This window comes from Gallus gallus, chromosome Z (genome assembly GCF_016699485.2).
Source record: "Gallus gallus isolate bGalGal1 chromosome Z, bGalGal1.mat.broiler.GRCg7b, whole genome shotgun sequence".
Taxonomy (NCBI): domain Eukaryota; kingdom Metazoa; phylum Chordata; class Aves; order Galliformes; family Phasianidae; genus Gallus; species Gallus gallus.
In genome coordinates, this window is record NC_052572.1 from 71,468,952 (window position 1) to 71,483,571 (window position 14,620).

Consider the following 14,620-nt stretch of genomic DNA (forward strand, 5'->3'; position numbering starts at 1 on the left):
CTAAGGTACCAAGTTTTACTGGGGAAAAAAAAAAAAAAAAAAGATAGATAGCATTTCATGACTCATATCCCTTGACTTAAAAAAAAAATCCCTGCAGGGAGGACAGCCTCTGAAAACACTGATGTGTGGCTCATGGCAGAGAGCAGAAGATGACAGAGTTTTTGCCATTCAAGAAAAATACAACCTTATCGCAAACATATTGGAAGAGCTTAATCTGAAAAGAGAGAAGTTCTAGCTATGCTGCTTATCAAGATCCATCTTTCCATGCCTTCTGATCTCATACAACACTCGTGAGATGTGAATTTTGGGCTGTTTCATTACTACCACTCAGAGCCTTTGAGGCAGCAGGAAAACAGTTATGAGTCCTGGTTTTGTTGTTGTTGTTTTGTTTGTATTTTTTTTTAATTTCTTTTTTCCCCTTTTTCATTTTATTTGACTTTACAAGACACTACAGAAGAGTCTTTTACTGATTCTTTTTTTTTTTCTGGATGCTTTTCCAGGAAAGCCACTGACAGGTTTGCCGCTTCCCTGAGCCAGTTTCTATGATCACCTCAGATAATGCTGGTTCCACAGCAGTTCTGGATCACAGAGCTGTGTGACAGACACTCTTTCATGTTCGTAGCCAACTGCTTGTCCATTTGCTCCAGGAAGATTTTTAGAACCTCTCCAAGCACGTGCTGTATATACCAACACTTCTGCTGGTTTCACTTGTCCTCCTCCCCTGTGCTGCTGTAGGGCTCCCAGTGCATTTAAACTGGATTTCAGAAGAACATGGGACAGATACAGTTACCTGGAAGTGGTTTTAGCAGAGTACAATGGCCCCTTTTATGGCAGCTGAACATTTTACTAAGCATCTTTAGAGGAAAAATCCTTAAACACCCACATGTGCTGTCCTTGCTTATTGCTGAAAATGGTGTATTCCTGCATGAAGAATTACAGTGAAGGCTCATTCTGCTCTGTCAGCAGGTTTGGGAGAAGACATAAACAAGCACTAAGTCAACGTCTTGGCCAAAACCAATAAAATACATTACATCCCACTTTGGAACACTCTCAAATGACTTTGACACAAAGAAAAGAAAGGGGAAGGGGAAAAGGACGGGGAAAGGGAAGGGAAAGGGGAAAGGGGAGAGGAAAGGGAAGAGGAAAGAAAGAAAAAAGAGGGAGAAGTAGCAATAAGATCTCCTGACAAGCTTTACCACAAGGACCCTTAAGACAAGTAGTAACATTAGCTAATATTCTCTCCATATCCTTCTGGTAATGATAACACAGGGAGATTCTACAATATTCCCTCTTGAACATACTTGCCAGAAAACCCCTTTAAATTTTTAGGAAGTGTGTTTATAAAAAAATGCTTGACCTCCCTATAAAAATATCTACAGTAGTAAATGTTTTGACCACCAGTTGGTAGGAGACATCAAGGGTGAGAGGAAAACATATTCATTGAGCAAGAGAGGGACAGGATGACTGAGAGAGAACCAAACCAAATAGGCAGCAAAGCTGGGAAGTAAATGTTGTTACTGGGGAGGGAGGAGAACTGAGAGAACTAGAGATGGACAGCTTACCAAAAGAAAACAGAACACACAACACAGAAGTGAGAACAGCAGCAGTCTGTATCAAGTGTCATAAAAGGCAGACAAAGAGGGCTGAGGGAAGAAGAAGAAAGAAAGATAAGCACTGTGGTGAAAAAGTGAAACAAAACAAATGTAGCATGTGATTTTTCAGAAGACTTATTTTTCTTTTCCAAGCATGGAAATTCCTTGGCAAAACGTACAACCTTTTCCAGCATTCAAGCCAGTACTTCAAAAAATCTTCAAATGCAGATTAAGGAAAATAACTTGTGGAAGAAAAGTTTTCACCAGACATCATGTACAGCATTCCAACTTGTAAGTTAATATCTCCTGAAGTACCATCAAACATAAGTTTTTTTGAGAAAAGAAGTAGAGGACATGGAGAAACATCATCAACCAAGCACTACCTATAATGGCTAAGCCTTAAAGTAAATAAAAGCTGTTGAGCCCTTGCTAAATAGAATTCAAGTGCCCCCAGTGTTTTATTGATTACTGGCAAGCAACCAGGGCAGAATCTGATGTCCTTCCACATTCCCAGATCCCTGCACATTTACCCAAGTGTAAGAGCCTGCAATGACTCATTTTTCATTTCAGGAGCTACTGAGGTGACTCCTCTGGGGTCAATTTGTTGCATGTATACAACAAGCCATTGCTGTTCTATTATCTTTTTCCCCACTACATCGTCGTATTACCATGAAATAAGGTGAACGAGCTTAAAGCTTGCCTCAGGCTCTTCAAGTTTGACAGGACACATCTGTGGTTGAAACTTAGCTGGGACCAATGCACTGTGTGCTGTGGAAATCAAGATCTGCGATGGTTGAAATCGAATTCAGCATCCCATCTCAGACAGGACAGGTAAAGCACCCTGAGGAGCACTTTCAATCCTCTCTTTATCTCAGCTACCTGGGCAGTTTAATCAAGCATGTATTCTGGGGTGAGCTCTTGTTCCCAAGCAATGCAAGTAACTACACTAAAAAAGAGCATTCACATCATGTTAATCTTTCTATTACTGTAACATTCAGTTCTTGAGCTACACATTCACTGTGTAGACAGTGAATTCTTAGAAGGAGGCTCATGCTCCCAGGCATGAGAATTGAGTCCTTTTCCAAACCTGTTCATAAATTTTTTTCAGCACATCTTTTGTATCTACCATCTCAAAGTGTAGGATGGTTTCTCTTACCTTTTTATGCTTTCGGTTTCACTATCTAAGTTTCATGATTGACTTAACATATTATCAATTATCCTACTACAAGAGCTAAGAAACAAAGCAGATTGCAAGCCACTAATTCAGATTTTCTTCTAGTATTAATCTAAAGACTTTGCACCTTTTCCTACTGTTCTTTTCTAAGGAAAAAGCATGCCCTTGCAGGCTAATACAATCAATATAGTCTTATTTTCAAAGCTTTTGAAAAACAGGTATCTGCAAAACATGGGAAGCTGGAATTAAGAAAAGCTGCTATATGGTAGAGCATAATTCAGTTCAGACACGCCTGGAGGAGAACATGGTAACATTCCTAAAGCTGCAGAATACGCTGTGTTGACACAGAAGCTAATGAAGGGCTCACTCTAGATTCATATTACACAGTTTTCGTGTGTTATCTAGGAACAAGTAGAAGAGGTCCAGCGTACAATGACCATGCCTATTTGATATTTCAGCTGATTGGCTATGACTCCCCGCACGCAGAGCAGCACAGATGCACAATGGCAGTCAGGCAAACCTCAACAATTTTGTTAGAGAAGTTAACAGAGAAGCCAATCCCTACCCTGATGCAAGGGCATCAGCCCCACAGTCTGCAGAGTGGCACCCTGACCGGTCAGTCTGCAGAAGCAGCAACATGTGTCACCTCACCAACTGAGATCACTACCTATGGGTGTGGAGATCTCCAACTGGATGCATGGGAAAAGCACCATGGGACTGTCTAAGAGTTGTTAAGAAACACTTAGGGGATGGAACCCTTGAGGAGGAAAGAGGGATCAAAGTGATGTGGGGAGGAACAAGCATGGGAAACTAGAGGGATAAGAAGATAAAAGGTGCTGGTCACACATAAAGAAGCTGCGGATGGGTGCTCTTCATAGCCTGCACCTGGATCAGCACATACTGTCTTGTCTTCTGATTAAAGGCTCTTTCTAACTTTTGCTAGGTGTTAAGCTCTTCCGTATGCATGTGTTCATACATGGTTCTGAAAACAGCAACTGAGTGGGACCGCAGGTCGCTGTCACCCATGTATCCACAGTACCCAAAACCAGAATGAGAATGGGTCTGCAACCACCTCCAAACATCAAGCAGGACTTACTGGCCTGCAAGGTGAGCAGCCTGGGAGGCATGTGTGCATGTGTCTCATTAGATGAGGCACCTGGAGATGACAACGACTGGAGGAACCAGAGGGTCCAGACTAACTACTAGAGAAATTGAGGGTGTATCCAGGGGGTCCACTGAGAAACCTGGAAACATGGAGCTGCAGCAGCCTAAACTCTGTGGGGGTATCAGATTTGGAGACCTCTAGCACTACTGAATGAAAGCTTTCAAACATTTCATCTTTTATTCCTGAATTCTTTGTTTTTAAGGAGATAGCTCAACAGGTATGGAATGATTCTACCTTCTAAATCACAGCAAAGAGATTAGGATGTATATTGGTGCCTGTATTTTGAAAATGTATTAAGAAGAAATGGTTTCCTTTAATAGAACTATTATATTTAAAACATAAGGAATGATTCTTTACATTTTCAAGGCAAATGTACCATCTATTGCTGCTTTCTCCAGTTCATGGAGGACACCTGAACCAAAAGACAGGTTCAGGTTTATATCCAGATCTCAATTTTTACATCTTTTTTTCCCTCTTTTGGGAAGGCTTCTAAAACTGGAATATCCTGTGCTAGTAGTTTCAACCAATCCAGCTGCAATATCTGGATACGTAATTTGCAGCTGTTAGAATCAAAGAATGAATCACAGAATCATAGGATGGCCTGGGTTGAAAGGGACCACAATGATCATCGAGTTTCAACCCCCCTGCTATGTGCAGGGTCGCCAACCACCAGACCAGGCTGCCCAGAGCCACATCCAGCCTGGCCTTGAGTGCCTCCAGGGATGCGGCATCCACAACCTCCTTGGGCAACCTGTTCCAGTGCTGACAGTCAGAAGGGTGGATGTGGCCTGGAGGAGGAGTAAGCCTCAGGCTTGACCTGCAGCCCACAGTGTCTGGGGGAGCTGCTGCCCACGGGGACCATGCTGGAGCAGTGCCTGAAGGGGGAGCCCCTGGAGCAATGCTTGGAGAGCTGCAGCCTGTGGGAAGCTCATGTGGGATTGGTTTGGGAATGGTGGCATCTATGGGAGGGACCCACACGGAGGAGGGGCAGAGGGTGACCGTGGGGGAGTGGCAGAGACAAAACTATCACGAGCTAATCACAGCCCCCATTCCTCATTCTGTTGTGCTGCTGGTGGGGAGGAGGTAGGAGAGAGTGGAATGGAGAAAGAGTTAATAGTCTGCTTTTAGTTGTCAAAGCTCTTGCCTGCTATCAGTTGGTAATAAATTTTATTAATCTCTGAACATTGAGTGTATTATGCCTGTGATGGTAATTGATGAGCAATGTCCTATCTCAACCCTTGAGCCCTTTCCCACTGTATTTTTTCTCTGCTCCTCTAAAGATGGAGATTGAGACAGCGGTTGTGGTGGAGTTCAGCCACATATTTGGGTTAAACCAATACAGTGCTGAAGGCCAACCACGCTCTCTTACTTATTAGTCATCAAGAGACTCCAGCTTCAAACACTGAAATAAAAGCACACTTGAGATCACCTCCATAACTGAGTTAAGCAGAGATGAGATGGTAAGAGCCGTGGATGTGTACTGGACCTCAAACTGATACCTGGCACAAAAAGAATTCCTACTTAATATTTTTCATAAAGTAAAATAAATTAAGATTAAATGAATTAAAGACTAAAATAGGTGAATATTTACCACTTACTGTAACTCTACTTACTTGAATCTGTTGAAATTTGGACATCTTTAGCTGGTCCCTGTGTTGACCCATCAACATCATCACCTTCATCTGTGAAAAAAAAAAAGATTTTAAGGGAGGATTCTTTAATCTAAACTAGGTAAATGAAAGTAGTTGCGGCTTAAGGTTTCCATAGAAGGTTAACACAAAAGAATCCAGCCTGAAGAAAGAAGCTAATTTTCTTCTGCCTATTTTAGAATAGAAATCCATACTACACAAAGCGTTAATAAAACATGACCCATTGCACTGTTGTGTAACTACAGTGAAAGCATATGTAAAGTCTTTCCACTGTTAGCTCTAACGTTGCAATCAGTGTATTTCATCCCTTTCTCAGACTGTGACATTTGCCTATTACTGAATTACATACAGTAATTCCATTAGTAAGTTTCAAATGCTGTCAAATCAGTGCAGGAGATGTAGTAGCAGCTTTCTAGTCAAAAGTATGGATACTATAATTTCCATAAATGAAAAAACAAATTTGCAGACATGAAGTGAAAAACTACTGTGCTCCAGAAGCAGACTTTTAAAGCAGCTCATCTCTCTCACTAGAAGCTAGAAGATAACATCTCCCATTATAACAGAGCCTGCACAATCACACATACAATACTTAGAAAAGATTAGAGGAAAACCTACTAACATTTAAATTTGATTCTATGAAGATTCTATTCTAACATCCTGACTACATTATCATTCCCAACACTCCAGTCCATGAAAGATAACTGCTGCAAATCCAAGAAGTGATATAATTTTCTGCTCTAAGGGAAGCAGCAGTATGCCACTGTCATGGAGTTATCTAGATAATTCTGTGCCCATGACAGGGGGGCAGTAGGCTTGCAGGCCCCCCTGGCTTCCCGAAAAAAACAGAGCAGCGGCAACAATCTAAGAAGGAGAACTTATTTTACTAACTATGATGTTGGAATGCAAGATGACACGATATAATACAATCTAATTGAAAGTAAGGATACTAAATCAAATGAAACGAGAGAGAGAGCGAAAGAGCGAGAGAGAGAGAGAAAGAGGGAGAGAGAGAGAAAGAGAGAGAGAGAGAAAAAGAGAGAGAGAGAAAGAGAGAGAGAGAGTGAGAGAGTTTCCGAAACCGAAAGCCCTACTTGATGAAGGCGCACGGCTTGGAAGCACACCCACTCCTCTCCCTGGCAGCAAGCGAAAGCGAAAAAGACTGCGCGCAACCAGATGACGTATCTTCCGTGGTGTATCTTCCTTCTCTGACCGTGAGGTCCTCTGGGATGCGTAGTTCTTCTTCTCTTTTGTCCATGATGTTATGATGTGGAATACCAATAGCAAAATTACAAAACCATGACATTCCACCCATTATTCTACATCATTATATCATGCTTAATACGTATACATAGAACTACTGACTGTACTCTCTCAACATCAAATTCCCTTGTGGTACACATTGAACATCCCCATCTTTCTGCATCACCCACCAAGTGGACCCAGGTCCCTGGGCAAAAACAGTTCCACGGAGAGGTTTGCCCTTTCCAGAGGCTGGAAGGACCCAAACTGCTTTTCCCAACATGCTCTTTACATGTACTACAGGGACCTTATCTCCCTCTACAGTATGCAGGGAGCTGGGTTGGGTAGGACCATCATGATTGATAGATCCCCTGGTGTTGACCAACCAGGTGGCTTCTGCCAGATGCTTCTCCCAGTGCTTAAATGTTCCACCACCCATTGCTTTCAGCATAGTTTTTAACAACCCACTGTATAATTCAATTTTACCAGAAGCTGGTGCATAATAAGGAGTATGATAAATCCATTCAATGCCATGTTCTTTGGCCCAAGTATTTATAAGAGAATTTTTGAAATGAGTCCCATTATCTGATCAATTCTTTCTGGGGTGCCATGTCGCCACAGGACTTGTTTCTCCAGACCTAATATGGTGTTTCTGGTGGTAGCATGGGGTACTGCATATGTTTCAAGCCACCCAGTGGTCGCTTCCACCATGGTGAGCACGTAACGCTTACCACTGCAAGATCGTGGCAAGCTGATATAGTCAATCTGGCACGCCTCCCCATATCTATACTTTTGCAATCGCCCTTCCTCCCAGAGAGGTTTCATCCTCCTGGCTTGTTTAATTATGGCACATGTTTCACAGTCATGAATAACTTGTGCAATAGCTTCCATAGTTAAGTCCACCCCTCGGTCTCTAGCCCACTTATATGTTGCATCCCTTCCTTGATGGCCCGAGGTCTCATGGGCCCACCGAGCTAGAAATAATTCACCCTTGTTCTGCCAGTCCAAGTCTATTTGAGCCACCTCAATTCTGGCAGCCCGATCTACCTGAGGGTTATTTTTCTGTTCTTCAGTAGCCCAAATCTTGGGCGCATGAGCATCTACGTGACGCACCTTTACCACCATATTCTTTATTCGGGCAGCAGTATCTTTCCATAGTTCAGCAGCCCAAATAGGTTTACCCCTTCATTGCCAGTTATTTTGCTCCCACTGCTGTAACCACCCCCATAAGGCATTCGCCACCATCCATGAATCAGTATAAAGATAAAGCATTGGCCACCTCTCCCATTCAGCAACATCTAAGGCCAGTTGGACAGCCTTTACCTCTGCAAATTGACTTGATTCTCCTTTTCCTTCAGTGGCCTCTGCAACTTGTCGCATGGGGCTCCACACGGCAGCTTTTCATCTGCAATACTTCCCAACAATACGACACGATCCATCTGTGAACAGGGCATATTTCTTTTCATTTTCTGGTAGTTCATTGTATGGTGGGGCCTCTGTAGCATGTGATACCTCTTCTCTTGGTGATGCTCCAAACTTTTTACCTTCAGGCCAGTCCGTGATCACCTCGAAGATTCCTGGGCGACTGAGGTTCCCCATTCAAGCTCGCTGCGTAATCAGTGCAATCCACTTGCTCCAAGTGGCATCAGTAGCGTGATGGGTGGAGGGAACCTTTCCTTTAAACATCCAGTTCAGCACTGGCCATCGAGGTGCAAGGAGGAGCTGCGTCTCAGTACCGACTACTTCGGAAGCAGCCCTAACCCCCTCATACGCGGCTAAGATTTCCTTCTCAGTTGGGGTGTAGCACTCTTCAGACCCCCTGTATGCTCGACTCCAGAATCCCGGGGGTGGGCCTCGGGTTTCCCCTAAGGTTCTTTGCCACAAACTCCAGGTGGGACCTTTCTCTCCAGCAGCAGTGTAGAGGATGTTCTTTACATCCTGTCCTGTCCACACTGGGCCCAGGGCCACGGTACGGGCTATCTCCTGTTTGATCTGCTCAAAAGCCTGCTGCTGTTCAGGACCCCATATAAAATCATTCTTCTTCCGCGTCACCTGATACAGGGGGCTTACAATGAGGCTATAGTTTGGAACATGCATTCTCCAAAAGTCCACTACACCCAGAAGAGATTGTGTCTCTTTCTTATTAGTGGGCGGAGACATGGCAGTGATTTTGTTGATCACATCTGCTGGGATGTGATGGCACCCATCTTGCCACTTTATACCTAGGAAGTGAATCTCCTGGGCAGGTCCTTTCACTTTGCTTCGCTTAATAGTAAAACCAGCTTGCAGAAGAATTTGGATTATTTGCTCTCCTTTATCAAAAACACCCTCTGCTGTATCGCCCCACACAACAATATCATCAATGTATTGCAGATGCTCAAGAGCACTGCCCTGTTCCAATACAGTTTGGATTAATTCATGGCAAATAGTTGGGCTGTGTTTCCACCCCTGGGGCAAATGGTTCCAAGTATACTGAACGCCCCTCCAGGTGAAGGCAAATTGCAGCCTGCACTCTGTGGCCAGAGGAATGGAAAAGAAGGAATTAGCAATGTCAATGGTGGCATACCACTTGGCTGCTTTTGACTCCAATTCATAATGGGAGTTCTAGCATGTCTGGCACGGCAGCACTCAGCGGGGGTGTGACTTCATTCAGGCTGTGGTAGTCTACCGTCAGCCTCCATTCTCCACTGGCTTTACGCAATGGCCATACGGGGCTGTTAAAAGGAGAATGGGTTCTGCTGATCACTCCTTAACTCTCTGCTTGACAAATCAACTTATGAATGGGGAGCAAGGAATCCCTGTTGGTTCGGTACTGCTGTCTGTGCACTGCTTTTGTGGCAATTGGTACCTGCTGCTCTTTTACTTGCAGCAACCCCACAGCAGACGGCTCTTCTGACAGGCCAGGCAAAGCAGACAGCTGCTTAATGTTGCCTGTATCTACAGCAGCTATTCCGAAGGCCCATCGATACCCCTTAGGATCCTTGAAATGCCCCCTTCTGAGGTAATCAATACCCAGTATGCATGGAGCCCCTGGGCCAGTCACAATAGGGTGTTTTTGCCAGTCTTTACCAGTGAGGCTTATTTTGGCCTCCAACACAGTCAGTTCTTGAGAACCCCCAGTCACTCCAGAAATATGGACTGATTCTGTCCCTTCATGATTCAAGGGCATTAGAGTGCACTGTGCACCGGTATCCACCAGTGCCTTATATTTCTGTGGTTCTAATGTGCCAGGCCATCGGATCCACACAGTCCAATAAACTCTGTTATCCCTCTCCCCCCCCTGACTGAGGGCAGGGCCCCTCTCTTCATTACCTGTGGTAACTGGAGCAACTACACTGGTGGTTGGTCTGTTCTGTAATTCTCTCACCCATGCTCGCAGTACAGGAGTATCTTGGTCATGCCACTTCCTCATGTCTTCTCCATGGTCACGGAGGTAACGCCACAAGGCAATACGCGAGGCAGTCCTACTGCTGTTTCTCACTTCAGCAGGAAAGTGTTTGCCTTCAATAGCTGAGATTTTTGATGGTACAGGTGAGGAGGGGGATCCATCCTCTTTAATTAATTGGATTTTCATTAGTTTGATCAGTTCTTTCATTAGGCCCCTTTGCTTATCCTGATCTTCGCCAAATGTTTCTGATACTACTACGGGTTCATCACAATTAATCAATAGAGACACCTGCTCTTGTACTTCACCCAGTCTGCTTGCTAATTCTGAGACGGCTGAAATGGAAATGTGAGTTGGGGGTAGATGTTCATTGTTTTGAAGTGTAAGAATCAATTCGAAAACTAGGGGTCTTCTCTGTTGGTCCTCATATCTGTCGAATGTTGCTACTAGTGTGGGGGCATATCTTTCTGGTGCTGCTCTTTGTAAGTTTTTGCCATATGTCAGGTGTTGTCCTCACTCTCTCCGGATCATGGTTTTGGCGTGGATCATTAGGAGCAAAATTAGGGTCATATAACATTTCCACCAGGGCTATTTTCCTCAAGTACTGGATACCTTTCTCAATTGTATCCCACGTTTTCATCGCGGGCATCAGACTGTCTCTGTAGGGATACCTTTCCCTCACAGCTATTAACATTTGTTCCCAGAGGGCTACAGATCCATCCAAACATCTACTAATTCCTCTGTCAATAGATTTGTCTCTGGCAATGTCTCCTAGTTGGTGGGCTTCATTACCATCTAGAGACAAGCTACTGGCCCCACCATTCCAACAGCAAAGCAACCAGGTGACAAGAGTTTCATTTGGACGTCATGTAAACTCCCTTCTTGAGCTTTGGATTTCAGCCATCTTCAGAGGTCGACGAACAGTAAGAGAGATCTCTTCATCGTTCTCCCCTCCATGCCTCTTGGTTTTTGCTTTTGCCTTTCTTGGTTCTGAGGAAGTCCCCTCGCCTGGATCTTCCTCTACCTCCTCCTCCACTTCTTCTTCTTTTTTTCGCTCTAGACGCGAAGACACCTGCTTCCATTTCTTGCCTTCCGCAGGGGCTACTGACACTGTTACTGGTGTCTGCTGTGACAGATCAGGTTTTACTTGAAGATTTCCACCTTTGGCTTGCACCTCAGCTCGGAAACTCTCTCTCTCCAGAATAGTATTATACAGAGCACATTAGGCACAAGCCAAGCCCCAAATAAGCCATACCTCCTTTGATCTATCTAAGCCGCACCATCCCTGACTCAAATGCTGACTCAGTTTCTCGGGATCCCACAGATGTTCAAGAGTGAACTCCCATGACATGGCGGGTCCCCACACTTCTAAGATTCTTCCTAAACCTCTCCATATTCCCTGCCAGTCAGCATTCTCTGGTCTTGGAGGAGACTTCTTCCACTTAGCACGAATGGAGAGGAATACATTCAAGGACATTGATAACATGCACACAAGTATGAGCACTAGCTCGGTATTCGAAAAACGTGCGACAAACTGAGAGGGAAGCCTGGAAACCGGTTTGAAAGTCTCAAAATTCAGATTATACAACATTGCATAAAGGCACCAGGCAGGTGCCTCCATCAGTGCCCTTATTTGGTTGCATATGAACACAATTCCACAGCTAGAAATCATGATGTTAATTATAGGCCATTAGCTGGCAAAGAACATGATAGCTTTTAATCCCTTATACAGTGCTCCTACAATAAAGAGCAAGCTCATAGCTGGTAACTGCTAAAGTGAGGGGGAAAAAAAACAACAAAAGGAAACCACTCGGTACAGTGTCCGGAGTTTTGTGGACTGCCCAGTCTATAATCTAATCTATGAAGGTCACACTAGCAATGCCTTGTAGTCTTGCAGTCTCTGGCTTAAAGAAATCCTTTTTCCTACTAACGTTAAAAGCTTCAGATTGCCTGCATTCTCCACCGAAAATCTGTCACGGAGTTATCTAGATAATTCTGTGCCCGTGACACGGGGGCAGTAGGCTTGCAGGCCCCCTGGCTTCCCAAAAAAAAAAAAGAGCAGCGGCAACAATCTAAGAAGGAGTACTTATTTTACTAACTATGATGTCGGAATGCAAGATGACACGATATAATACAATCTAATTGGAAGTAAGGATAATAAATCAAATGAAATGAGAGAGAGAGCGAAAGAGCGAGAGAGAGAGAGAACGAGGGAGAGAGAGAGAAAGAGAGAGAGAGAGTGAGAGTTTCCAAAACCGAAAGCCCTACTTGATGAAGGCTCACGGCTTGGAAGCACACCCACTCCTCTCCCTGGCAGCAAGCGAAAGCGAAAAAGACCATGTACAAGCAGATGACATATTTTCCGTGGTGTATCTTCCTTCTCTGACCGTGAGGTCCTCTGGGATACGTAGTTCTTCTTCTCTTTTGTCCATGATGTTATGATGTGGAGTACCAATAGCAAAATTACACAACCATGACAGCCACAAAGGCCAAACCAATGTACTGATGATATTGTGGTTTTTATCCTCCCACCAGTTGAAATTCTCAGCCAGTCTTGATTGGGCTACAAGTCAGATAATAACTTTATAAACTCTTTGAAAGGGCAGATAATAACAGGACAAAGGAAAATGGTTTTAAGTCGAGGGAGGGAAGATTTAGTTTGAATGTCAGGGGGAAGTTCTTTACTATGAGAGTGGTGAGGTGCTGGAACAGGCTGCCCAGGGAGGCTGTGGATGCCCCATCCATGGAGGTGTTCAAGGCCAGGTTGGATGGGGCCCTGGGCAGCTTGGTCTAGTATTAAATGGGGAGGTTGGTGACCCTTCCTGTGGTGGGGGGGTTGGAGCTTCATGATCCTTGAGGCCCCTTCCAACCTGGGCCATTCTGTGATACTATGAATAACAGACCTAGAGATAGACTTGGAGGCAGAAGGAGGGAGATTGGGGAACAAAATAAGGGGGAAAAAAAACAAAACATGAAAAACAAAAACACAAAAGCATTAAGGTAGAACTTCAGACCAATAAAGGCGTTAGGGAAATCAGAATCCTAATGGAGGAAATCCTTCCAAGAAGCAGAATTGCAACACGTGAAGAACAGTACTCAGCAGGAGCCCTGAAGTGGAGACCAAGTAACCTACAGAACATTTGGTTAATGCTTGAACAGACAGCAAGAACAGCCAACAGTAATGCACTTGGGTTTTTTTATGTACCTTTTTCTTCAATACAAAAGCACTAAAATACTTTTCTTGTTTTAAGTGACATACAGATAAGTTTCAAACTAGAATGCTTTCTACAATTTCACTTCAAGCAAAATCAAACTTGAAAATAAATAATTCCTGACTGCTCCCTATCCTCCTATTTTTCTCAGCTTAGATGGAAAAGAGCTGATATCTTTCTTTTATGATTTTTTCTCAGTCTGGATAGCAGGGAAATCTATACAAACAGCGTCATGAAACTGTTGTAATGAAGTTCTTTGAACACTTCTGAAATACACTAAGGCAGGAGACCTGTGGGGCAGGCATGGAATGGCATGTAGGAAACTTCAGTCTCAAATGGAATTTAACATACGATTACATGGCGTTTCCCCTCTCATTGCATGGTGTGGTACCATTACAGTATCATGCTCTTTTCTTCTCCTCCATAAAGACCATCATCCCCTGTGAGTTGCGTGTGCCTCCATCTACTCTCAAAGTGAAGGCCTCTCCTGAAGCCAGAGAAAATGCTGATTTACCTTTGTAATTCTGGGCAACAGGCTAATCACATCAGATCCTACTTAACAGTCCCCATACTGAAAAGCAATGCAGAGGAGCCAGCAGAGATGAATCCAGGTTAACAAAGACCAGCGATCTCACATCACCTGATTCAGCATTAGGCTTGGGATGACAGGGTCTCTGAGGGCAAACTGACAGCTGACCAATCCATCCACACAGCATTACTGTAGAAGAGCACCAGGGTACCTCCCCTTCCCCCCCAGCTAACGACTGATGGACACAGCATTCTTCTGATTCAAAGTACCAGATGTACATTTTAATTAAAGGAACGCAAACAACATTATTACTTCAATAAACATGAATGTGTATAATAAAATTGGCATGGCTAACAACTACCCTATACACTGAAGTGAAAATCTTTCCCTTCCATCACTTAAAATAATGAAGAAGAAACTAGAAAGCACAGCTATAACCTTGGATGCTCTCTCCCATGCTGGTCTGTATTCAAGTTTTATTTAGAAGTGATTTACAAATTAAAAATAAAAAAAGAGCTTAAATCTGTCAAACTAAAAGAGTACACCACTGTTTAAAAGATAAACTTGTTTAATATCACAGGCATCATACCAAAACAGACCGTGTAAAATCCTCTTGATTAACTTTTGTTAATAATAACATAAATGTTCCTTCACTACAGCTTTTGGGAAACTTGT

The 14,620-nt window shown here is 43.7% G+C and overlaps 1 protein-coding gene across 1 annotated transcript in view; it reads right to left on the reverse strand.

Moving 5' to 3' along the window:
* DGKQ (diacylglycerol kinase theta) overlaps positions 1–14,620 on the reverse strand; it is an 88,304-nt gene that overhangs the window by 36,977 nt on the left and 36,707 nt on the right. The window contains 1 exon segment of the mRNA XM_424953.8: positions 5,545–5,613. Within this exon segment, the coding sequence (XP_424953.3) occupies positions 5,545–5,613 (69 nt within the window).